The sequence below is a fragment of the Dipteris shenzhenensis genome, chromosome 23 (assembly GCF_047967505.1).
Source record: "Dipteris shenzhenensis isolate YYH24624 ecotype China chromosome 23, Dip_SZ_1.0, whole genome shotgun sequence".
NCBI lineage: Eukaryota > Viridiplantae > Streptophyta > Polypodiopsida > Gleicheniales > Dipteridaceae > Dipteris > Dipteris shenzhenensis.
The window spans coordinates 18,163,580-18,190,176 of NC_141618.1; the positions used below are offsets into that span (position 1 = coordinate 18,163,580).

At 38.2% G+C, this 26,597-nt stretch overlaps 1 protein-coding gene across 2 annotated transcripts in view; it reads right to left on the reverse strand.

The window, feature by feature from the left end:
* Window positions 1–26,597, reverse strand: part of LOC147887078 (agamous-like MADS-box protein AGL11) — a 121,343-nt gene that overhangs the window by 565 nt on the left and 94,181 nt on the right. Inside the window, exons 2-7 of one of the 2 annotated variants that reach the window (XM_087394698.1) lie at window positions 16,290–16,368; window positions 9,471–9,535; window positions 9,162–9,261; window positions 8,979–9,020; window positions 8,848–8,889; window positions 8,580–8,740 (exon numbers count right to left, since the gene is read on the reverse strand). In XM_087394698.1, coding sequence (XP_087250824.1) covers window positions 8,588–8,740; window positions 8,848–8,889; window positions 8,979–9,020; window positions 9,162–9,261; window positions 9,471–9,535; window positions 16,290–16,368 — 481 coding nt within the window. In that variant the 3' untranslated portion in view covers window positions 8,580–8,587. The remainder of the gene's footprint in view (window positions 1–8,579; window positions 8,741–8,847; window positions 8,890–8,978; window positions 9,021–9,161; window positions 9,262–9,470; window positions 9,536–16,289; window positions 16,369–26,597) is intronic. The other variant, XM_087394697.1, reaches the window with a different exon arrangement.

Here is a 26,597-nt window from a genome sequence, read left to right on the forward strand (position 1 = left end):
ACAACCTATGTCAAACAAATTTGCATTTGATGATCATGTTTTTACTTCATGGTTGAAGGAAACACCTTAAACTCTTGTGAGTCTATCCTTTAACAAGGCTGGGCATCCATTGAGTTGGCTCACCAATGTTCCATCCACCTCTAAAATGGGACTAATGCTCCTCTTAGGAGATGCGTTACTTCTTTCATCCAAAATATCATCAATTTCATGTCTAATCTCACTTAGTGCAATAACCTCCTAACTGCAATAACCTCATCACTTTCATTACTATTCTCTCTTGGATGTGCATAGTTTTCGAGAAAAAACCTACGAGCAGAAAAGTCCGAGCTATAGTATTTGACACCAACCATGCTTGTATATTTCTCAAAGGAATATACAATTCTTTCTTAATTTCTCATTTATGGAACCATATACTTACTTATTTTTCATTATAACCCTCATTTTAAAGAACATCATCTATATATGAACAAATAGTGAACACTTTAGAAACTCCTATAAATGCCTCCCTACCATATTGTCTTTTGAGTATTATGGTAATTCAATCAATTTAAAATACTTTCCCTGATCTTTAGCAATCCCATATTTGAAGCTCTCATATAACAATGTATACCATATTCCTTGGATGAGTAGGAAAAAGATATTAGAAACCTCATACTTGAAGCCATTATAATCGATCATAAATTAATATCTTATACATTATTAAATATGGAAAGGCAAGGTAGGGATTTTAAAAATATTCCCAATTCTCTAAACCTAAGTACTTTTAAGGAAATGTGGTCTCTACTCACCTCCTTCCTACCATAATATGAACTAGGGAGAGGTTGTAACTCTCATATACATCTTGAAATTTTTAATTTTTCTCTTTTATAATTATAAAAAGTATAATTTTAAGCCTACCATTGCATAGATTATTAAATTTTGAACATTTTTCCTCTTTATAGCTCCGCAATCTGAGCTAAGGAGCAAAAGTTATGACTCCTTCTGCGTAGGCTCTCCAAGGGTATTTTGCCATAGAATAGGGTTGGGGCAAGCTCTTCAAACCATATTCCTCTAGCAAAATACACTTAGAGGGTCTATTAAAAAGGTACTATTTATTTTTCTTAGATCATCCTGAGGAATCGTAAAGAGGATAGTTGCTCAAAATTTCATGATCCAAGCAATGGTGAAAGGAAAAAAAAGGATTTTTAAAAGTCATAAAATAAGTCACCACTTGAACATTATATATGTATATTATATAAATGTATATTTATATCTGTATCTATTTATCAATATTTCATATTTACTTACATATTCCTTGAAATAATTTGAAATTTTTTGCTCCCTAAAAATGACTTGAGCCTATATATTTTGACCCCTCCCACCTTTTGTCCGCTCATCGCTCGGAGATTTTTGCTTTGAAAATGAAAACCCCCTCTCTTCCATAGAGTCTTCCTTATTACATGGCTCCACAAAGTCATTGTTCTCATCATCTTTCCCCATTTTAGCATCTACCTTAGACCACGTAGACCCTTTATCTAGCCAAGGTTGAAACGACTCTTCAACCTTGCTAGGCTTCAAACCCAAAGACTCACATAGTACATGAGCATGTTATAAGCCCTCCTTCATTGCATCAATAATCTTTGCATCTAAAGAAACAATCTCACAGCACCTAGGTTTGCTTCTAGCATCCCTTCTTGTTTATTCAAATTCTTCCATATATGCTGTTGCTTTTTATGAGACTTAGAGAAAGTTACACCATTTTTAGCAGACTCATGCATGGAAATTTTATTCAAGCTACCGATGCTATGTAGAAGATCTCTAATTTTACTAAAATAGATTTCAGCAGCATTAGAACAAGTAAGATGTAGTGGACACTTGAGATTAGGATATAAATCTCGAAACATTTTTATGAGCAACACCACAAAGTGAAGAAAGTATGTAGTCCATATAAGCCTCTTTATTTATGAAAAATTTATTCAAGATATAGGTTGGATAGTGATAAATCCATAGCCTCCAAATTTTGAAGAAGAAAACTACCTTGCCTGCAAGCACTACATGCTCCTTTAAGTTTATATATGGTGACAAGAAAATATCAATATAATCAGCAACAATCCTCAAATAGCCCTCAGTCCCCTGCATTCTTCTCTCTCTTTTTTACAATTTTCTCAAACATTTTTGTACTTGCCTACTTGCAATCCTTTGTGTTGCTCTCCAATTTTTTCGGTCATTCCTTTGAATATCTCCATCTCATAGCCTATGCTCCTCAATTGAAAAAGAATTATAAACTATAGAGATAGGGTTTAGTGCGATCCCAGGACCAAGGAGCTAGAGAAGACCACCCTTATGGAGGACAAGTTCATGGAGTTCCTAGTGCACAACACCAAAACCACCCTCAACATATACAAAAGGCACCAAGAGACTCAGCTAGGGACATCCACCAAGCTCAAAGAACGCAACTTGGTGCAAGAATTATAAAACGAATGGAACATGATCAATTAGCTAAAGGAGAGGGAACAGGATGATTGTGCCACTACCATTGCACTTAAGGAAACACTTACTCTCCTAGAGGTGAAGCTAGCTGCATAAAACACTCATGTAGATGGACTCAAATGGTATTGCATCAAAACCAATGAAAGATATTAGGCCTATAGGAACACTACTAAGCAAACTCATAAAACCCAGCAGAATTAGATTGAAGATCTCCATGCTAAATTACTAGACCAACATGAGAGAACTCTCCAACTTCAACATTAGCTTGATGAGGCTCAGAGGAGGCTCACTACTTGCCTTCGAAGGATCCCAAGATGGAAAGCAAGTGGAAAATGCAATAGAATAGGGTTTTGCAAGCATCAGTAGACTCAGGCACCCACTCTCTCAAACCCCACACTGTAGAAGACACCCTTCACTTCCATGTAGATATTATTAGAGTATCTTTTGCACAATACCACCTTAACCTAGCTAATGCCCTCTGACCTAATTACATTATTGAGGTCCTACATCACAATTCCAAGTAGTTTGATTCAATTTTTTCCAAGCCATTCTTCAACTGTGGGGACCTTCAATCTCAAAATGATGTTGAAATATGGTTCCTCCCACACCACCCAATAATCCTTTACTGACTAGGTTGGTGTTGCATCATTTAGGAATCCTTAGTCTTTCTCCTAAGGATTGTGCATTGGATCTTGCAAAACTAGCTAACTTTGCATCGCGGCCCTATAGTCCACATTTCATGGCCCAAGGCCTCGGGTCTTTGTAGGAATATGGTTGCATAGAAGCTGAGCGGATGAGGAACTACCTCCCTAAAAATGAAGTAACCTAGTACCACCACTTTAGCATCCTCTTGTATAATAAAGTTTTGGAGCCTATGTGACACATGCTCAAAGTAGATTTCAATCAATTCAAAACCAAGTGTGTACTAATTAACTGAGCTAGACTCCGACACAACCATCGCCATTTTTTAGTCCATTGACCATCTCAATCCTTTAAATATCCCTCTACCGGGCCTACCCAACCCTAACCGACTAGTTTCAGAAAATGTTTTGCATACATAGTTGGCTAGTTATAGCCATTGCAATGGACTTGACCATCATGGTGGTTGACATGGCCATTGCACCTACTACATAATTTTAGCCATCTCGGTGGTCATGTGCAATGCCATGTGTTCTGCATCACCAACCATCATGGTTGTTGTAGTACGTCTTATGAATATTGTTAATGTATACAAACTTTTTATGAATTTTCGTTATACCAATACTAGTGTTTAAATGAATTTTGGTTCTATAATATGGATACAATCCTACGTTGGCCATCAATAGATTACCATACTAGTCCTATAGTTGTCTACCATGATCATACCCTTGCTTTGTGATGGCTTTTTTTGTACAAAAAGTAGGAAGGTCTACGCAAAAAGACTCATTAGATACTTGACTATGATCAGAACAAGTATTTTCCATTCATGGTTTAGGAGAAATATTTTTTTATTATTTGAAACTCACCCTCTCTCTCCTCCATTATTACCTACCCTATGTCCTTATACTAATCAAGTTCTCCTCTCCTTAATCCCCTTCTTTTCACCTTTATATAGATCAAAGTCATCCTAAGATTTTTTCGTGTTGCAAGATGAAATGAAAGTGATGCATAAGCATAGATAATACATACAAAGAGATTAAGTTATGATTGGAGAAAGTAAGCTCTAGGATTATATGCTAGCATTCTTGTGTTCATGATGTATACATCCAAACCTCTATTAGCATAATGTACACTCCCATTCGCTATACTTTTTGTGGAAAAAAAAAGTGCAAAAAGCATGCAATAATACAAAGGCCCTATATCCGATGTTTCACAAGGTGAAATATAAGACTCCACCCTCTGGAAATATTTTCTGAAGACATTCTTGGGGGATAAATTTCTCATATCATCCTTCTAGATCTTGTTAAGTCAAATATCTACATTAGTGGATTACGTAATCAATGTTAGTAATTCCAATAGGATCTGAAAAGGCATGTTTGAATCGATTGATTCAATTGGAACGCCTGAATGCTAGAAGTTATGCCGGCCTATATGATGCACGTTTCAATGCAATACAATCATCTTTTCTTGATTAGCTCTCTCTGGTCTCTCTTTCTTCTGCCTTCATTTCATCTAGTATCTTCCTTGTAGAGTTCATAATCAAACATGGTATCAGAGCCTAACTTGCTGTGCTGAGCCTGACGTACGTGACAATCAAGTGATGCTCCATTTTGACGATGGTGTGTGAGTGTTGAGTTTAAGAGCATGGTGCTAGGAATGCCATGACAATTCCTTCCACATCAAAATTATTGAGGAAGTCAACCGATTGAACGGCCTCTCCATCTACTGCCTTAGAGTCCTTGAAGGAATATCGATGCGTTGATCGATTTGATGGGAACCAATTACCACCTGTGGAAGCTGTGCATCACTACAACACTCCAAGCGAAAGGCTTATGAAAGACCATGTTGGGAGACAATTATTAGCCACCAAAAGGAGAGGCAGACAAACTTGCTTTGTGGGATACTCAAGATGCAAAGGCCAAGCAAGAAATCTTCTATCAATTGACAAATACGCAACTCTTACATGTCAATAGTGCTAAATCTTCCAAAGAAGTGTGGGACCTGCTCGCAACCCTTTATGAAACAAAATCATTGGCAACCAAGAATTACCTGAGGCGCCAATTACTCAATCTCAAGATGGATGAAGAGGACTCAATTATTACACACATCGCAAGACCTTCACGAAACAATTGGCATCAATTGGAATGACAATTGAGGAGGATGAGGAGTGCATTATGTTTTTGAATTCATTGCCTCAATCCTACGATCATCTGAACATCATGCTAAGTGCCTCCTAAGCGCTACTAAAGAAATGAAGTTTAAAGAGCTGACCAATATAATATTGCATGAAGAGATCCGATAGAAGCAGAATAAACCCAAAGACAGGTATTCAAATGGCCTTATTTGTAGGTGGAAGACAATACAAGAAGAAAGAAAGCACTAAAGCTACAAGCTCATGGAATGGAGCTAGCCAAGTTGACATGAGCAAGCATGAATGCTTCTACTATGGGAACCTCAGATGCTTTGCTCGAAACTGCAGAAAGAAGATGGAAGACCGAAAGACCGAGAGGGCTGAAGCCAATGCAATGATTGTGGAGAAAGAATCAACTTTGAGGTTTTTCTAAAGCTAATTATTCTTATGAATGATAGATAGAATGTTAGATGGATTGTAAGATGGAGGGTGATGATGTTTGACTTCCGGGAGGGTGTTAGAACATCTTGATTTGTTAGATGTTAAATCAAACATCTACATTAGTGGATTATGTAATCAACGTTAGTAATTCTAATAAGATCTGAAAAGGCATGTTTGAATTGATTGATTCAATTGTAACTCCTAAACGCTGGAAGTTATGCCCGCCTATATAATGCAGGTTTCAATGCAATACAATCATCTTTTCTTGATCAGATCTTTTTGGTTTCTCTTTCTTCTGCCTTCATTTCGTCTAGTATCTTCCTTGTAGAGTTCATAATAGAACATGGTATTAGAGCCTGACGTACATGACAATCGAGTGATGCTCCAAGTTGACAATGGTGGAAGAGCATTGTGCTTGAGAGCGTGGTTCTAGGAATGCCATAATGATTCCTTCCACATCAGAATTATTGAGGAAGTCAATCAATTAAATGGCCTCTCCATCGATTGCCTTAGAATCCTTGAAGGAATATCAATTCATTGATCGATTTGATGAAACCAATTACTACCTGTGGAAGCTGCACAATACAATGCTCCAAGCAAAAGGCTTATGGAAGACCGTGTCGAGAGAAAATGATAAGCCACCAAACATTAGGAAAGATTTGAGGTCTCAAAAGAACCTCATAAGGAATGGATTAAGTTAATTGGAATTGAACCCACGGTGGTAACCCATCATCTAAGGGTCCCGTAGCATTGACTCAACCAACAGGGGTACCTTTATTTTGAATTTGGAAAACCTTGGCCTTTGGATGGAGGTGGATGGTGGATTGATCAAAGGCCTAGGATGATCAAAATGGTGAGAGAGGCACCTTTGATGGGCTCCAAACTGGCAAACTTTCACAAATAGGAGGGGTATTAAAGAGGGAGAAGATGCCTTTAGTTGTCAACCATTGAATCTTGAGTAGATCCATGGTAGAGATGGGTTAGACAAATGAAGGGTGGAGATGGAGGCGCATTTTGGAGAGTGGAGATGCATTTATGCAATTGGATGGCTAGGATTGAAGTGCATAATCAATGGCTCACATTGGAGCACATTTTTGGTGCATCTCTCCCCTTGGATCTCCTTCAAATCAAATGGATGGCCCGGATTGAAGCGCCTTTTTGATCCATCTCCTCCCTTGGATCTCTTTCAAATCAATGGCCCGGATTGAAGCACCTTTTGCTTTCATGTCCTCCCTTGGATCTTCTACAAATCAATGGCTAAGATTGTGGATCTTCCTTCTTTCATCTCATCCCTTGGATCCATTACTTGATCAAGGGCTTATATTTGATCCCTCTAATCCTTTGATAGTATCCCTTAGATCTACCTCTTGATCTAATGGCCAAGAGTCCTCTAACACAAATTTGAATGTGACCCTTGGATTATAGCACAAATTTGAATGTGACCCTTGGATTAGAGATCAAATCAATGGCTAGAAATGAGGACCATGGGTCTAAACCATGGGTGAGAGGTCTCGCTATCCATAAATGCTCAACTTGGCCTATTATACACCTCAATATACCATTGCCCCACAAAAAGGAGCACTCTCATTGGTACACCTCAAATCTCTCTAATTCTTTGAAATTAGAAAACACTAATTGGAGGCCATTTTGAGACCCCATTTCTCCCCTAATGAGAAGAGGCCCACGAACTTGCTGTGTGGGAGCATCAAGATGCAAAGGCCAAGTAAGAAATATTCTATCAATGGACAAATACCCAACTCTTGCATGTCAACAGTGCTAAATCTTCCAAGCAAGCACGGGACCTGCTCGCAATCCTTTATAAAACAAAATCATTGGCAAAAAAGACTTACCTGAGGCGCCAACCACTCAATCTCAGGATGGACGAAGAGGACTCAATTGCTACACACATATTGCACGACCTTCACAGAACAATTAACATCAATTAGAATGAAAATTGAGGAGTGCATTATGTTTTTTAATTCATTGCCTGAATCCTACGATCATCTCAACGTCATGCTAAGCGCTATTACTGAAGAAATGAAGTTTAAAGAGCTGACCAGTATAATTTTGCAAGAAGAGATCTTATAGAAGCAAAATAAAGCCAAAGACAAAGGTATTCAAATGGCCTTATTTGTAGGTGGAAGACAATACAAGAAGAAAAAAAGCACTAAAGTTACAAGCTCATGGAATGGAGCTGGCCAGGTTGACATGAGCAAGTGTGAATGCTTCTACTGTGGGAAGCTCAGACCCTTTGCTTGAAAGTACAGAAAGAAGATGGAAGACTGAGAGGACTGAAGCCAATGCAATGATCGTGGAGAAAGAATCAGCTTTGAAGTTTTTCTAAAGCTAATAATTGTGATGAATGATAGATAGAATGTTAGATGGATAGATTGTAAGATAGAGGGTGATGATGTTTGACTTACGGGAGGGTGTTAAAACATCAGACTCGTTAGATGTTGTTAAGTCAAACATCTACATTAGTGTATTATGTAATCAATGTTAGTGATTCTAATAAGATCTGAAAAGGCATGTTTGAATCGATTGATTCAATTGTAACGCTTGAATGATCGAAGTTATGCTGGCCTATATGATGCACTTTTCAATGCAATACAATCATCTTTTCTTGATTGACTCTCTTTGGTCTCTCTTTATTGTGCCTTCATTTCATCTATTATCTTCCCTTTAGAGTTCATAATCGAACACTATGATCACTAAGGATGTTATTCATTTGATTACATGGTTGATACTATCAACTAGCGGCCATGTGGCTCGATCAGCCCAACAGGCAACATATTTGCTGACATAGATTCAACCTACTAGCCAATCATTAAGAGTTTGAGCATTATCTACACTCTAGAAAGTGAGGTTAATGAGAGAGAGAGAGAGAGAGAGAGAGAACCTGCAAAGTTACACCCAAGTTGCAGTAAGGTTGTCTCGGCGGCAGTTAAGCTTAAAATAGGAGATTGCGCCATTACGACCCCTGCCCTTGAGGATGACTTTATACTCGAGGATACCTGAGAATCTGGAAAGTTTGCTGCCAACGTAGTATTGCCTTGCATCCTATCCATGATCTGGATAAGCTTCCAGATCAAGGTTAAGGAAAGTGATGTTCAGAAAAGCACACCACACTTCATCAAATCCAATGCAATGACATGAGGTTGGCCTACCTTCGTTCTAAGCATCTCATTTTGTTGACAAATCAGACCCTCCTGAGAAGACAAGTCAAACGTTGTAAAATCACTCTAGTAAGGAAGCATGTGACGGTTGTAATCATCCAGAAACATAACTAATTATGGACCTGTCTAATATGCTCTTGTAGTTCTTCCACTAGGAATTGAGTCTGCCCAGCAATTTAACGGAGTTTGAACATGATGACGCCAAATTAAGGCTAGCAACGTTCTATAGAAAGTAAAGAATGGTGAAAGAATAATTTGATTTTAGTGCAAATAGAGACAAAGTATGTTAAAAATAGACTGCCAACCTTTCTTGCCCTCACTCGGTCTGTGCTATATTCTAATTGTCTTTCTAGCTTTTGCAAATCCTTTAGTGATAATCCTGCCAGATTTTCGCCCATCAAGTACCTACAGTATTATCAAAAGGTTAGAAGGGTTAAGGTGCAATCCCATTGCAATCTTTATAACTTGCACGAAGCGATCACTAGAACAATCCCGTTGCAATCTTTATAACTTGTACGAAGCGATCACTAGAACAACATTAATATATTAAAGCCACGACGAAACCTTCAATGCATAAAAGTGTTGCGGCAATCATTGCAAAAAATAGGTCTCACCTTAGTTCCTTTTGCATGAAAGCCAAATGCTCCTTCAACTTGAATGCCTCGTGCTGCAGTATCATCTGAGGTAAGATATGCAACATGAACATTAAAATCCCCATAATTGCTGAATAATTTGTTTTGACATTGAAGCACTAGAGAGAGAATCATCACTAGAGATTATCCTTTCCTTAAGATGCACAAAGCCACAATTTATATTCACATCTTCTTCAATAAATATAACCACAAAATGATAGATATATATCAACACAACATGTCTTCTGTTGGTTGCTTGATAGATAAGTGTATTTGAACATGCATATAGCATTAGCTCTCAAAACACCCCCTTCTTCCTTTTTGCTAATATCACACAAATATTTCGATTCGGTATACTTATACTATAGTTATAATAATAACATAATAATGGAATTCTGATTTTCAAATTTCATAATATTGCCGAATAAAATTCAGATTTATTAGTACATTCTTTTTAAGTATTAAAGTTCTAACCCAAACAAATGCAATCATGCTTAATGCAATATGGATCGGTCCCTTGTTTTTTATGGAACTACCTTTCTTCCCAATGGCTATGATTGAAAAACATTTTTAATGAAAAGGAGATGGCTTAGTGCAAAGAGACAACGTAATACCAAATAAGATACACAAAACATTATAACAACCTGATGGCTATACAAGGAATGATAATGTATTTGAAATATATCCTAGACAAATGATTGCAGAGATTAATTCAAACATCATAGAAAATGAGAGGCATTTGAAAATTTTATTACATCATTTAAATTTAATGGTAAGGCTTGCCCACTACTTTTCCAAATGTATAAATTAGAAAGATGATAGATAGAACAATTCAAATTCTTCTCATAGGTTGTAAAGTTAATCACAAGTTTAAATAAAAATTAGACAAATCAAGAAAATACTACCACATTTTATTGCATTGTTTTTGCTTTTATCTATTTCTACAATCTCTTTTATTTCTTAAGGAGAGGTTTGGTGGAGGACCATTGGGGCAATATGGACCAGTTAATCCAAAAGAATCGAGAGATTAAATTTTGTGCATTGATTTGGTAGTTGAGATTTCTATTAAGGAGAGGTTTCACTTACATGGGAAAGCCATTTGGGGTAACTTTATTGTGCGGGACAGAGTTTCAACTTACAATCACCTCCATAGCCTTCCCTTTCTCTAACGCACTTCTACATGTGCCTACTTGCTACTGATCAGTGAAGAGCCCAAGGTTCAGGGGCATCTTGATTTGGACTCGCTTTTCTTGTCCAGAATCAACAAGCTCTATATAGACTTGGAGCCACTCAACATCAACACACACTCGTAATTGATAAGGCAATGTCCTGTTCCTGTGAGCAACGATGAGTTGCTTCAATGCGGACTGTTCTGTGTAGTCTTCATCTCTCCTCACATCTTCCTGCATACATGCTTGTTTGTTCTGGAGGTATTTATTCCGAACTTCCACAAAACAAAACATATAGTTTTTTGGCATTGGATCATGATTGTGAGCTTCCAAAGACGTTTGTTCTTGTCGATTGTACCTACGCAATGACAGAGTTTTGGAACCTTTTTGGATCCCTCTCAAGCAACTTTCAAGTGTTTGCTTGATTGATTACAATCGAAGGAGAATCTAAATGGTGCGGATCGATGCTACTTGATAGATTGGAAGCGTACGAAACAACTTCCAGAAAATTTGTGGCTTCGCATACTCCAAACACAAATTTTCAGGCTTGGTCGTAGGGGCTAGGCTGGGCGGATCATGTAGGTCGGCCATTAAACAAGACGCAAACCAAGAGAACAGCATGCCCCATCGAGTCAAGCCTTTGTGGTGTGGGATCGGTGCTAAACAGCATGCGCCATTTCGATGCTCTTTCTCTTTCGAATCTTTGATTTGCCCTTCAATTCGTGACTTTTGTGCGTCTGTGCGGGTCTGCGTTGGACAGATTTGTGTCCATTTCGTCTCCTACTTGTGGCTGGAGGTGACCTTTGGTCGGCAGATTTGTGTGCTCTACCTTTCGATATTGCCCATCGGTGGGGCTCTTGTGCCCTTCGTTGAGGGTCTTTTCTTGGATGCAATTTGCATTGTTTCTAGGCTTTTGCGCCGTGTGCAGGTCTAAGTTAACTGCACATTGATTTTGCCCATTGATTGTGGGCTTTCGCAGGACTTTGTTCAACGAGATAATGCTTACGTTGCAATAGATAATGGTTGCCATGGCAATCAGGGTCCAGAGTTCAAAAAGCAAAGACAATCTGCTCTCAGAGTAGGTGATTACAAGAATGGATGCAGGTGTAGATGCATCGAGAATGGCTCCACAGAGGAGAAAGGCGAGGAGGCTGAGTTGCAGACTTTCTTTTATTGTGGTACATTGGGAGTGCCAATGCCTTTTGCATTACGAGAAAGAAAGTTAAACATTCGCTCATGGTTTTTAGCTGTGTATATTGCCTCTTATGTCGTCGCTATTGTTCGCTCTCTGTGGCTTGCCACGGGCTCCCCACTAGTCTCTATTATTGAGAGGTTTCAGTTTTGCCAGTTAGGATAAAATCTCCTATCATCGGATTAGATCGACCAAATATATATGCATTTTGTACGCACGCTATCTCGTTCCCCACATTCATATCCAAACTTCCCAATCTCCTCAGCCCCAATCGTGTAATTCGTACACCCTGCACCATTTCTTGACTCCTTGCAAACTAGCTCTATGCATCTCCTTTCTATGTTTGAAGCACGAACGTCCATATTATTCAAGCATCTACACACATACCAAGCAAACAACCGGTTTGGCTCCACGTGGTAAATTCTCCCTCCTTGGCTTTCTATATGATTTCTTGGATTCCTCGAAAGCCTCCAATATAGAACCTCGGTCGTGTGGTCATCTTTTTCTGCCACAACAAAGAGACGAGCAGAGCGATCTCCATCCCCCGAACACCATCCAAAATGACGATGGAGAGTATCTCCCACCAAAAAGAGGAAGTGACAAGGTCGAATTCAAGCTAATGAATGATGAAATCAACCTGCGAGCGGGTCAATTTATGATGCCAGCAAGAGCAGAAGAAACCAAGGGCTCGAACCTTGAAGACCTTGGTGAAGACAAAGATCTAGCCCAAGGCAAATCAAAAGACTAGAAAAAATCTGAAGAAACCGTTGGCAACCCCAACCCTTCAGTCAATGTCGCTCACGCTGGCCACAACTCGAAGGTTTCGTTGAGAAAATTTGTTCATGAGGCACCTTCAAAACCTTACATTGTTGGCCTATCTTATTCCTCTATGCATGCAGACCCTCGCATTGATCCGAAGGTAAAGAAAACGACGCGCGTCTCTTTTTATGTGCATTACGATCGATACCCCTTTCCATCCTGGGGAGAAAGATTCTGGCCAAGACAAAGAGCATGCAACAGATGATGTCCATCAATCAATAGTAACATGCAGCATTAAAAAAGATCAACCAGCAAATGAAGATTCAAAAGATGCCGTGATGCAGATTATCAAGATGAAGATAACATAAGGGGTCTGAATTAGATAAAGAAGACTATGTTGAAAACTAATTTGAAGAAGACGATGATCTTGAGAATGAAGACATAACTCCTTTCTCTCGCTTGAGGGGAAAAAAAGGAGAACAAGCTCAAGAAATCCTAATTGTTAAAGTACCAGATGCAAGTTGAACAAAGATGAAGACCAAAATGATAATGTTGCTGCTGATAATCCAAACTGTATTAGATCTTGGTTGAATCGAATTATATTCATACACAATCATAATTGGCGACTCACCTCCAAATGGAAAACTGGTGAATCACACACAGAGTCACTATGATACTCTATTACTCATAAGACTTTCGTCTTAAGGGGTAGTATAGGAAGTAAGACGTAAATCTTAGAAACATTCACACACACACGGTGAAGAGGTGATATGAATCGACACGCCTCTAGATGAAACGACACCATCTACTACTATATCTCGATATATGCACGAATGTCAACCAATCAATATACACAATTGTATACAAACTCTAATTTCTATAGACAAGTGAGACTCAACAATTGATGAGAAGAATGCCAATAATCCGCTAACAAAGACAGCTTTTGTGGTGCCGAGTTGTGCAAAAATGGCTCATCTAATCACATCGAGCGGTGCTGAGGTCAAGAAAAATAAAACTTTCATGCAAGGCTAGTTCATTTAGAGTCCATGCATTTCTCAATGCCACGTAACCTTTGATTTAGAAACACAGGGAGTGGTTCTTAAACAGGTTTCAAAAAAAGTTGGATAAGTGGAGAAGCTTTCAGGCAAATTTGGCAGGGAGGAGATTGGTGCTTAGCCACTGCCTTTACCCTATCTCTATTTTTTATCTATCTTGCTGGTCTCCCTCTAAAACTAGACTAGATAGATTTATCAGAATCATGTGTAGATCCTTTTTGTGGGGGGAAAACAACAAAATTTCCAAGGTAAGATGAAGCTACTTATATATTAAACCTAGGGAAGAAAGGGGGTCTAGGTGTTATAGATATTTCACCTGTTGCCAAAAAACTCTCTACCACATGGGTAGTCAAAGCTCTACTAAATACAGAAGATGACTGGGCTCAGCTTCTATTGAGAAACATGAGGCACATCTGAGCCTACAGGGCTCCTAAATGGAGAAATTATCCTCTTACCTCAGCTATCTTCAACCCTAAACCCTGCAAAACCAAAGGAAGCACACTCTGGAAATCTATTTGGGGTGATTTTGAAGAGATAAAAACCTTTCTTCAATTCTTTCATAAAGATGATTTCATGGCCATGGACTTAGTATGGGTGTCAAAAGTTTTCAGAAACTGTACACTGACACAGAAATAATTTAGCTTGGCATCTTCTCTATTTAAGAAGGGACTACAATCTTGGGGGCAGTTATGGAACAGCGAACTTTTCAGATACAAGACATGGCAAGAAATTAAAAGGGAGTTTTCTCTCACCAACCAAAGCTAGAGACTTATCATGGATAGGTTGGAATTATGGAAGGAAGAAATTAGCTGGAAAGGTGGCTCTGTCCAGTGTATACATAAAGAGTTCAATTGGGTACAATGTTCTTCCATACTTCCAATACCAACTCCAACTGATGATATGGATGACCTTTCTAGAACCCTTAATGACAGATGCCAAGTTTGACAGAGTTTGGGCTAAAAAAGTTCCAAAGAAGATGTCTTGCCTTGCTTGGCTTATTCTCCACAAAGAACTTTAGATTAATGCTAGAGAGCTCAGAATAGGAAAGGGAGATGACAAATGTCAAAGATGTCTTGATTGCATGGAGGATATATTTCATCTTTTTGTTACGTGTCCCCATGCTAGAAGAGTTTGGCAATTCATTCAGATTGAGTATGGAGAACCTGTTAATTCGAAAGCTATTTTGCTAAGAGATGCTTGGAAAATAAGGCATGAGCCTTGGTTCCAAATAAGGACACATGCTCTATGGTTCATATGGATCTCTAGAAATAACTTTCAGTTTAACCTTAAAGATCTACGTACTGATGCCTTGTTTGCTTCATGGTGGGATGGAAAAAAGGATGCCTTGATTTCCAGATAAGTGCCTACAATTTGGAATACTCAAGATTGAATTCTGATATTTCAAGACACAAACACTACTGCTTTATTTCTATGGCCACTACAAGGGTTACATCTAGGCACTCCTCTAAACCAATCAAAGCATTCTTCAAGTTGTGGAACAACCCCCTTTTACAATTTTGAAAGAAAAATCATATTCTTGTAAAAGTGCCAACCATTTGGCCAACTGGCCCATGGGATTTGGTGATTGAAGAACCTGCTTTGCAAAACCATTGCTAGAGATTATAATGAAGGACTTTCAGCCACATAATGCTTAAATTTCTCAATGCAGAACACCAAAGACAAGGCATGCTTGTCAACCTCAGAGTAGTGTCATTAACATTTATATAGTCCACACATACTTTTGTATTGGTTCCATAGTGGAGATTGCTTGCTCCCCATTTATATTGGCTCACTTTCTGCACCATATGGATCACAAGTCCTTCCGCACAAGATTCTTCCTCATGTAACTTTGAATAACTTATTTCTTGTAGAGGTTTATAAGACCCTTTCAGTTAAATCGTGGCCTTTGACTTTTGAGGGAAAAAAGAAATCTCTTTCTTGAGTATAGGTTGATGATGCTAGATGCTCGTTGTCTATATTCTTTCCTTGTGCCATTCTCAACTAAGCACTTAGCTAAATAAGACCAAGGATTCTTGCTTGTTAAGCATTCAATAGATCTCTATTATTAGCACACATCTAGGATTCATATTATGCTAGGATCACACTCAATGCTCTAGGCTTTACAAATATCTCTAGATGTGGATAAAGCATTAATCAAAGTTTGATTTGGACTCAAGTTGAACCATAGGTTAAATTGGAATTTTCTTAGCACAATGGGACCACTCCTTAGGTGTAGGTAGTTTCAATCTTGTAAATGGAGATTTTTTTTTCATTTTTTCATTTACATACATAAAATGCATTCCATATCATGTTTGATGTATGCAAAAAAGTGTCATGGAATTTAGATCCTATGTAACTAAACATTAGAGTGAGGAGCTTCTAATGGAAATAGCTAAACATTAAAATGAGTAAGTCATGAGGAACACCTAACAGAACTAAGAGGAAGTAGCTAGGTAGGCAGTACATAATATCAAGGGAATGTATTGTATAAATTTGTTCAACTTTTGAAAAATGCTATAATAGCATCATTATCTTATGTTTACACTGTCTAAAATAAGATTTCCTTACATGTCCTATTACATGGATTCATTTTAAAGTAAATATAACAAATTTTCTTGATTCTTACCTCAACCTCGCGTGTTGCAACATCATGGTATTGCATTCCAAGTCCATGCTTTTGATATCGTTCCAATATTTTTCCCATGCTATGAAAACAAAGATTGGAGCTTAGCTCTCTCTCTCTCTCTCTCTCTCTCTCTCTCTCTCTCTCACACACACACACACACACACACACACACACACATACACATTCCCATCCTATGAAAACGAACAATAGATCTCTCTCTCTCTCTCTCTCACACACACACACACACACGCATTCCCATCCTATGAAAATGAATAATAGAGCTCTCTCTCTCTATCTCTCTCTCTCATATTTTTCTAATTTAAATCTTCTATTTGGTACATTACAGATTTTGTAAGAACAATAAGATGGCCAGGGGAAGAGGCTACCCATATAAAATACCCCAATTGCATTGAAGGAACACACGGTATAAAGGAAGGCAATTGCATTGAAGGAACACACGGTAAAAAGGAAGAAATGCCTTATAAAATTCCTCATGAAACTTGACATCCAAGAGGGAAAATCATAAGACCATGCAAGAAAGATTCCATGCATGAGAAAATTAAAAAATTGAAATAGGTGGTACCTTGAAATTTAAAAGATAGGTATCAAGGAGAATAATTACATAGTTGGACCCAACATTAAAGCACTAGCTTCAAGATATTAAATTCATTAAGGTAAGGTAGGACAAGAGTCAAATAAAATTTAATACTAATTCAATAAATATTTCAAACCTTGTTCCCAAATGATAACTAGGCACAAGGCTTACCCGGACATTTGAGAATGTTTAAGAAGAGATCTAGGAATAGAACGAGTCGTTCAATCTCAAAGAAATGTGGATAAAAGAGGGGGAGCTACCCCTAGGAGACCTAGACATAGCCAAGAACACATGAAAAATTATTTTAAGATGGAGCATGTGCAAATTGAGAATGCCTAGATACTGGAAAGTATTAGCAAAAGAGAAATATTGATAATTGGATTCAAGGATGCAAAAGAAATACAAGGCAAGTTAGCAACGTGGTCGCTTTTTGAAGGTAAGGCATACGAACCTCAAAGAGGACTCATGCACATGCAATTAAACTAGAACAAAGGTCTCGAGGTCAAGGAAGCTAGGATCAAGTGTAAGAAGATAAGAGAACTGAAATAGCCATCTCTATGTGGGTGATATGTGTACCTCTCATCTCTCTAGATTGATGTATATGAATCTCTTACTTAAATGGCCAAAGCAAGGATGAGCATGGTAAATGGATGTATGTGTCACAACATACTCGTCTCCTCCACAAAACATCTAAATATGCTAGCACTATAAAGACAAGACAAGTATACCTATTTTGGTAGTTATGTGAGGACATCTATAAATATAGAGGTCAGCCTACTTCTAAAGTACTATCCCAAGATGGGATATACATGCAAAGAATTCTAGACTTCAAGACGAATCCCTCTTGCTTACATAAGCAAACACTATAGTGGGGGAGGTTGCATGCACCTTAGAGGAAGCACATGGCAAATCCACAACCACATAGCCTACCTAAGAACAATCACTCCTCTTAATCTTACACCACCGCATCTCTTTACAATGAATAAATGTACATGTATACATGTGTATAGCTAGGGTTTTGGTGTGTCTTGGTGTAAAATACAAGGTCTTTCCTGCATAAACTCCCTACATGGTTACCTTTTGAGGACCATAAATTTTGTCTGCTGTTGCCTTGGAGCTGCCAACACATTTTGAGTAATCATGGTGTAGATCCATAAATTTCCAAATCATGAAGGCAAAGAGTATTTGATTTGTGGCGACATAGCATTGAACAATGCTCTTGGACACCATTGTAAATGCCATGGTGATGCCAGATAATGGATCACCTACTGCAAACTTGCAAAGGGCCACAGCTATAAGATGTATCTGGTAATTGAGGTAAGTGCATGTAGATCTTGGACCTGTTACAAAATTGTAAGTCAATCACAAGGTGAAATGAAAATACCAAGTGGTGGATCATGACCCAATAAATAGAGATAAAGCTATGAGGATGTTGCTTTAGTAACAAGTGGGAGCAATGTTGATCCCGCCAAAGGTGAAAAGAGGAAAATCAAGCATTTACCTTAGAGTCCAGATTATATGGAATGAATTGTAGTAAAGCGCCAACAATGATGGAGACAATGCACTGAGGAATGGATAGATAACTAATGGGATCCACACGAAAAACTCCAAGGGGAATAAGTGTTGAATTGATTAGTAGCTAGTTGTATGGGAGCTATTGGTTGTTGATGATGTGTTGCAAACATAAGATCATCATTATCTTGCATCGGAAGTTATGGTGTTGAGTTGTTGTTAGTACAAAGTAACATCGACTGTGTCGTGAGTTGAAAGTTGTGTTCATGAGTGAGTGGAGATAGCTTAGATAGGTGTGTGGAGAGAAGCCAAAGGCATGGGTGTATTGTATACAACAATGGCTCATATATTCCATCTTGCAAACGAGGAAACACAAATAAATTTTCTTCTTAAGTTCATTCTAAGCCATTTGGCAATGTGTGCTCCATGTACTTGTGTATGGGTTTGCATTTGTCCTTTGTTTCATCTTTTATATCAATGAGCAATCTGTATGAGCAACTGGAAAGCCATTGTGAGCATGAAATCCATCCTATGATGGACCATCACTTCTATTCTCCAATCTACAGTTAAGGATATTACCTTGCAGAGCCATAGAGTTATTGGCTTGATAATCGTTGACTATGTTCCCATGGTAGCCATAGAGTGGGAGGCACCCTCCATCTCCGATCATGAGATCCGCAAGTTCCATTCTTTGTGAGAGAGTTTTCAGAGAGAGTCAAAGACCTTGTTCTGTCAGGGACAAGCCTTCCTTCATGAGGCATCTTAAGTTCTTCTAGAGTTCATTTTCCCTAAGACTTCTAACCAGGATATATATAGTGCGAAGGAGAGCAAGAAACAATGAAAAACCAAATCTAGAAATAAAGATTAATGTTTGATAGTGATGAGAAAGTTACGCTTGTCCTAGATTCTCAGAATAAGGTGCAGCACTCTCCTCAGACAAAGGATAAGGATACTTAGGTAGACCCCAACAGAATGCATTTGTTGTTCTGCAAGATGTAGAGGTTGAGGAGGTAGAGATGAATGTTGAATTGCAGAGGGGCGACTCCAAAGCTGTACTAAAGAAAGAGAAGATGGCAAAAGGGTAGAGCTTAGAGTTCCAAATAGAACTGAATAATCCAAATGCCGAAGGTATTGATAATATCAATGATTATTCCTCAAAGGAGGAGATGTTAGATGAAGCTCAAGCTTTGGAGCTAGCCATTAAGAAAAAACATAATCATGGCTAAACCCATAACCAACAACTTTGCAGCAGTGCAATAGAAGATCGTAGCACAGATTGACAAAGAAATCAGAGTATCGACAACTAAGAAGCAATATATGAATTGATTAAGAGTATCGATAGTTTCACAGATAACACTTTTTTGCATCAAGCATTCCTTCTCGACAGTCTGCTGAAGGTCTTGATACTGTAGTCGGGCTCACGTATTGCGGTACACAATTCAAAGCAATCTACATGGCTTTTTCTCAAAGAGACGTCGTCATCTACTCGTTGATTTTTTCGCCTGCAGTTATATGATCTAAAAGACACTAGTGTTTCTTGGACGTTCTGCGTCTGTTTCTCGCTCATTTTTTTTCAAATTTTCATCTGTGATGAAGCAGTTACCAGACAGCTGCGACTCTCATCACAGTTACGAGACAGCTGCGACTCACTAGATCTAAAGCTTCTGGAGCAGTGTTATTGTTGGTCGCAGTACACTTAAAAGACTCTGGCAAGTTTCTTTGCTAAGTGTTCTGGCTTCTCCAACGTGGCTGGTTTATCCTCTTCATATATTTCTTTTGGGCAAGTCAACACAAGTTCAGTAGTTAAATTGAGGCCCCTTTGGGCTTATTGATTGATCAAAAAAGGAGTTCTTTGGTGCCGTTGTTCTTCTCTATTCTCTACATTTTTTTCATTGAATCATTCCAAATTGTGTTTTGTATTTAAAATGTCTTCAAAAGAGTTTCCCTTCGAAAACATCAAGCCATTTGAGGATTTCACACATGGCAAACACAAATCAAATACTTGTTGGTATACAAAGGCAAGCAATGGCGTTTATAATCTTGAACTTGCACCCGAAGCTTATACACTTGGTGCCAAGGTCTATGTCTTCAAAGTTGGCTTGGATCGAGTTGAAGTGCCTATACGGAGCAAGATCCAAGCACTCTTATATAGCTCTGATTAAGGTTGAGTTATTTCACCTATGTTTTTTTAAAAGGAAAAAAATTAAGTGAGTTGATTAATGAACTTCTTAGCATTACAAATTAGTTGGCCCCCACCGATGCAAAGGTTGAAGAGGAGGATGTAATTGTGATTCTTTCGAAGAGCATACCTAAAACACATGAAAGCCTTATCATGACCTTGAATCATTTACCTAGTCCCACTTTAGAGAGCCTCATTAATTACTTACTTGATGACGGTAGAAGCATCAAAGCGAAGAAAGGACCATGTCTACTCAAGAACAATCCCTAGCAATAGCTTATGTTAAGAAAAATATGTTTTAAAAAAAATTCAAGTATAACTATTATAAGAAGAAGGATTGCGATGAAACCCCTTGGTTCTTAAATGATCCTTCACACAAGAAATGGCACACACTTGTAGTGGAACCGGTCATCTTACAGGGGATTTCAAGAAACCTTAAGAGCCGAGTAACTTTGTAATCTCAACCAAGATGGAATTTTCTAATTTTAAGAGGAGCATGTATGTTTGTAACATTGAAGTTCAAACAAATATATGGTGCACATGCCTTGTAATCATGTATACATTGAAGATGAGTGCAATGGTCATCTTGTGGTGATGAGCATGTGATGCCACATGTTGGCATTGAGAGGGGATTCTCTATGTAATATAAGCAAAAGGAGTACATGGGTGTGAGAGTGGTTAAGCATGTGAAGGATAAGCCAATGAGGAGTGGGGGATCGAGTCGATTTGAGGGAATCCTCTTATTTTAAGTGGAGCATGTATGTTTGTAACATTGAAGTTTAAACATATGTATTGTACACATGCCTTGTAATCGTGTATACCTTGAAGATGACTACAATGCTCATCATCTAATGCCACATGCTCACATTGAGAGGGGGATTCTCTATGTAATGTAAGCAAGAGGAGTATCCAAGTCTCAACTCCTTACTCTCTCCATTTTCTTAGCTATGCAATGCTCATTTCTCTACATGGTCAAGAATCCACCATTGCCTTAGAAATTTTGGTATAATCTTAAATAGTCTAAACCACTTTAGAAAGCATTAGCATTCCAAGACTAAAAGACATTTGAAGAATGAGAATTTTGACAAAGGGTATAGAGTTTTGATGTGATGTAAAATGCATTGTTTTAGATTATCACTATCTTTACTAGGCTAGATTGCATGAATACTTTAATTAACGGTACATAGACACATAAGATGGAGGTCTCCCTCATCATCCATGCATGTTGCAACCACCAGATTTGTAGGGATCCCTCATCATGCATACACTTCATGGAGGTATCTCTCATCATGCATGCACCCTCTTGCAATCAATGAGATGAGAAATCTTGTGTGCATGGTTTAACTTCCTACCATTTGCAATGAGGGAAAATAAACAATCCTGAAATTCACTTAATCAACCTGAAGGGCAACTTCTTACACACCAATGGATTTCCAACGTGTGCTTATGAAAGTCAAAGATGATTCTTTGCACCTAAAGTAGAATGTCCAAGGAAGAAGGGACAAGTGCAAACAATGAAGGAGTAAGAAGCCCAAAATTTACAAGGCAAAATGTACCAAAATTGAGTGAATTGAGGGACCATGTCTTTATCAAAATGTCATCCAATGAATGTGCAACCAAATCAATCAAAATCCCCATAAATTTATTGATCATTGCCTTTAGAAAGCCATAGATTTTGACCGCCAATATTTCTATGTAGCAAGAACAATCTAATGTAGTTGATATCCAATAAACCTAATCAATTTTTTCGGTTAATGTTGAAATACAACCACAAAATTCTTAGCCAAATTGGACAGCCCACTCAGTTCAAGCAAAAATCTATGTGCCCAAGAATGGCCATGTAACAGCTGCACTAGGCCTACACCAAGTGGTCAACCAATGAAAATAAAGGTAGCATGGCTTATTTTAGGACAACCAAGAAAACAAAGATTTCTTATTTCATTTGAAAAAGGGAGAAATTTCTATTCTATTTGTAGAGGGCAACATGACACAAATGTGGGTAGGAGATAGTCTTTTTCAAGTGACAAGAAAATCAAGGAAAAATAGGTTTTTACAAGTGACCTATTAAAATGGTTTTTGCAAGTGACCTATTAAAATGGTGTTGACCTAACATGAAAAATAAGTTGTTTTATGAATACATCAACCTATAACAAAGAATCTAACCATCAACCAGGTCTTGGATTAACAACATGGATGAAAAAAAAGAAATGAATGCTCTAAATCAGAGACGTCAATGCTAACATAAAGGGTAATAAAACTGAGATGGCTGCTCCCAAATGTCAATGTGGTCAATAGCTAAGGTTGTTACCTCTAGCCTTGGTGGTGATAGCAATAGCTAAAGAGTTTATAGCCTTTACAAAAATCTATTTCCAAATATTGAAATGTCGAGAAGGTAATGAGGAAGAAATGGAAATGATGTTCCAGTCACCGTCGACAAAAATTGACGAGCAAGATCTCAAAAACTAAGATTTGAGTTTTGATTCCTCCTCTTAGTGTCAAGTTCTACCACAATAGAGATAATGACCTGATGTTCTAGATGGGCAAAGGTCATGACCAAGTAGAAGTAGGTTCCAAGTCGAACCTCCAAATCTTCAAGGCTGGAATGAAGCTAAAATGGAATGATAAGTTGTTCTAATACCATTTATAAATGTTTGTTACAAGGACCAGACAAATATTTGTGAAGCCAAAAAATCAAAGCGTAAATAGTTATATTGACTAAAGTGGTCAAAATGTGTCACATTCAGAGCACATTCACAAGGTCATAGTACAATTGCAAAATTGCTTGGAGAGACAAACATCCACTAGTTGGGAGTAAAAACTTGACTTGTTCACACACGATCACTTGATACTCCCATTACATGGATATTTACATAACACGTAGTTAGGAGTGACATTCAAGTCTATATGGATGCTTTATACTTTCAAAATATACATATCAATAGAACAATTGTTGCTTTGGGTCAATAATGGCTTTATAATCTTAGACAGAACTTGTGATAGAGTTCTTTAAATAACTCCATATTATATGAAAATCATGCTAGCATCTCCTAGATGAAAGGGGAACATGATTTACCTACTTCTCCACTTATTTGTTTTATGGAATTGGAATGATTTTTGCACCAACAAGAATGCAAGGTATATATTTGTGAACTTAATTTTCTTGAAAAATTTATTTCTTATACATTTAGAAAATTTAAGCTTTTTCTTAAAACTTTTGAAAAGATGATAAAGCTTCTTTTAAAGATTTAATGGCTAAATTTACAATCCACTCCTAGCTACTCATTATGAGAGCAATGAAAAGCATAAGCCATCCGCAAGTGTCACTCAAGCAACTCCCGGATTGTTGCAATGTGTTTTCACAAGAGAAAGAGGGAAAGGGGAGATGGGAGAAGAGAGGGAGAGGAGGAGGAGAAGAGGATACTCAATGGGGATGGAGTGGCAAACACAAAGGCACTACAAAGGAAACAACAAAACACCAAAAAAACTCTTGGAAGAGAAGAGGGAGCTATCAAAGAAATTAACTTGGGTAGTCCTAACGGCCTATCTTCATGGGTTTGGGAGGAACCAGAGAACTTGGAGACACTGAAGACATTTTCACTGCCATTAAAGTGCCCTGACTCCCACTCAAGTCTTGTTCCCCACCCTACTAGCCTACAAGGCAACCCTCCTCATCACTCCTTGTAATCCTTCTTCTCATATTTCTACGCAGCCTTCGTCTGGAGCCTCCTCACTCATTTTCCCCCACCTCAACTCATGGGCTTCTTTCTCTATTTGGTGTTTCAATTTGATAAATATTTCTTTATCTCAATCCACAAACAGAACGTTCATAATCTCTAAAAAGTTCTAGAGCTAGAGGGAATTTATTACTTTTGCTTTGCTATTCATCTGCTTGAGCAATATCTTTCCCTACTAACTCAAATCGTCACCTCCTCAATCTTCACTATTCTTTTTACTTGCATGATACTTACCCTGTAGTAGGGAAATAGATCATAAAATAGATATATATTTTGAATCTACCAATGTTTTAAGCCCTCTTTTGACTTAGTCAAGTGAAAGAATGTCAGGTAGAAAGGTAGCTAGATAAATATCTTAGAAAATATCAGATTCAACAAGTAGCTCACCTTGGTCTTCACTAGCATCACCGCTAAAGAAAAAGGATAGGACAATGAATGTATGCATAGATTACCGAGGCCCAAACATAAATCTCATATGCCTTGCATTGATGAGATCTTTGATCGATTGGAAGGGGATAAATGTTTTACTAAAATTGATTTAAGATCTAGATATTACCAAGTCCAAATTAGGGAAGCACATATACCTAAGACATTTCTGGTTTTGGTATGGTGAGGAACCATAAGCGCCTCACCAGTGCTTACTTTACTTAGGGCTAGAGGGCTTGGGTGTACAGTCATTCATAGGCCTATGATATAGTCATGAGGTGCATTGATAAACCCATGAGAGGGATTTAAAGAAAGGGCCCCATGTGGGATGCATGGCACCAAAGCAAATCGGCAAGTGGCAAGTTCCAGGCATGGGGAGGGTTCTAGAGAGATGCAGCTCAACTTAGAAGGGGCTCTCATAAATGAGACCCCATATAAGAAAGAAGAAGAGGGAGTTGAGCAAGAAGTAGTGGGCTAGGTGGCCATCCAGGTGGTTTGAGATTCATGATAATCCAAGCCAAATTATTTAGCTTGGTATGAGAGATTGGTTTAGAATGAAATCTCAGCCCTCAATAACTACATCTCACTGCTGCTATAGATTCTCACTTCACTCCTATATTCAACCACCATGAGAGAATAAGTTGTCCTATAACCAAAAATTTATCTCTGAACAAACTAGCATTTGTTTGATCCAACAGCTTTATGAGGACTCATTAAGGATGCATAGTCAGATACTGAACATTTGGAGCTATCCAAGAATGAATGGAATATTATGTGTGATGTTGTCAATGTTGCCAATATACTTGCCACAGCCAGAGAGATGTTGAACTACGAGAGATGAGACAACACATGCTCCCAAGGAATGACTATATTTATGTAGTAGATGCATATATATAGTTGAGGACAAGGGTTGAGTGTGGGCGAGCTATATATAGCTCTAACACCCCCACTCAAACCAAGCCCTCTGGCTACGGTTGAAAAACCCCTTGGGGAGTTCAAGGGAAAACCCGGAGCCACTATATAGATGTCTAGGGAAAATAAAGGCTAGGCTTGTGCCAAAGTATTTAAAGCACAGACTATGAGTGCACATCGTGATATAATATCAGAAGGGAGAAAATATACAAGGATGGCCTCAGGCTATAATATTGCAATTTGTGAGTGCTCATCATTATGCCTTATCAAAAGAAAGAAGACTTAATCTTTGCAATGCCAAGTCCATTGTAGAGAGTTGAGAACCGAGCTTGTGGTGGAGGCTTTGTGAGAATATCTACAATCAACTTATATGTTGGGAAATACTCTATCTGAAAGATGTCGAACAAAATAATAGTGAACTGCTATGTGTTTTGTTTTGTTATGATGGACGTAGTCTTTGTCTATATACATATTGCACTCTGATTATCGCATTATAGCCAAGATCAAAGAGAAGCTCCTGCAACTAAATTAACTCTCATGTTGCAAATGATGTTGACACATACTCTGCTTATGTGCTGGACACAACAACACAGTGTTGTTTCTTGCTAGTCCATGAGACCAAAGATTGGTTGAGGAAGAGACAACTGCCACTACCTGATTGCATTTGTGAGAATGGGCTGGCCCATTTTGTGTCAGAATAGCCAAGAAGGGAAAGAGTAGGAGAAGAATCCTATCTTCAATATACCAGACCATGTTTCTTAATGTCCTATAGATATTTTAGTACACACTTTGCCGCTATCTAGTGACTTTGGTAGGGATTTGCAAGATGTTGTCCAAGCGAGTTCGTAGAATAAAGAATGTCAAGTCAAGTGTTTAAACCGACAAAATGGAGGAATCCAACAAGATTTTAAAAGGAATATGATCTTTGAGCAATGGATCAATCTAGTCAG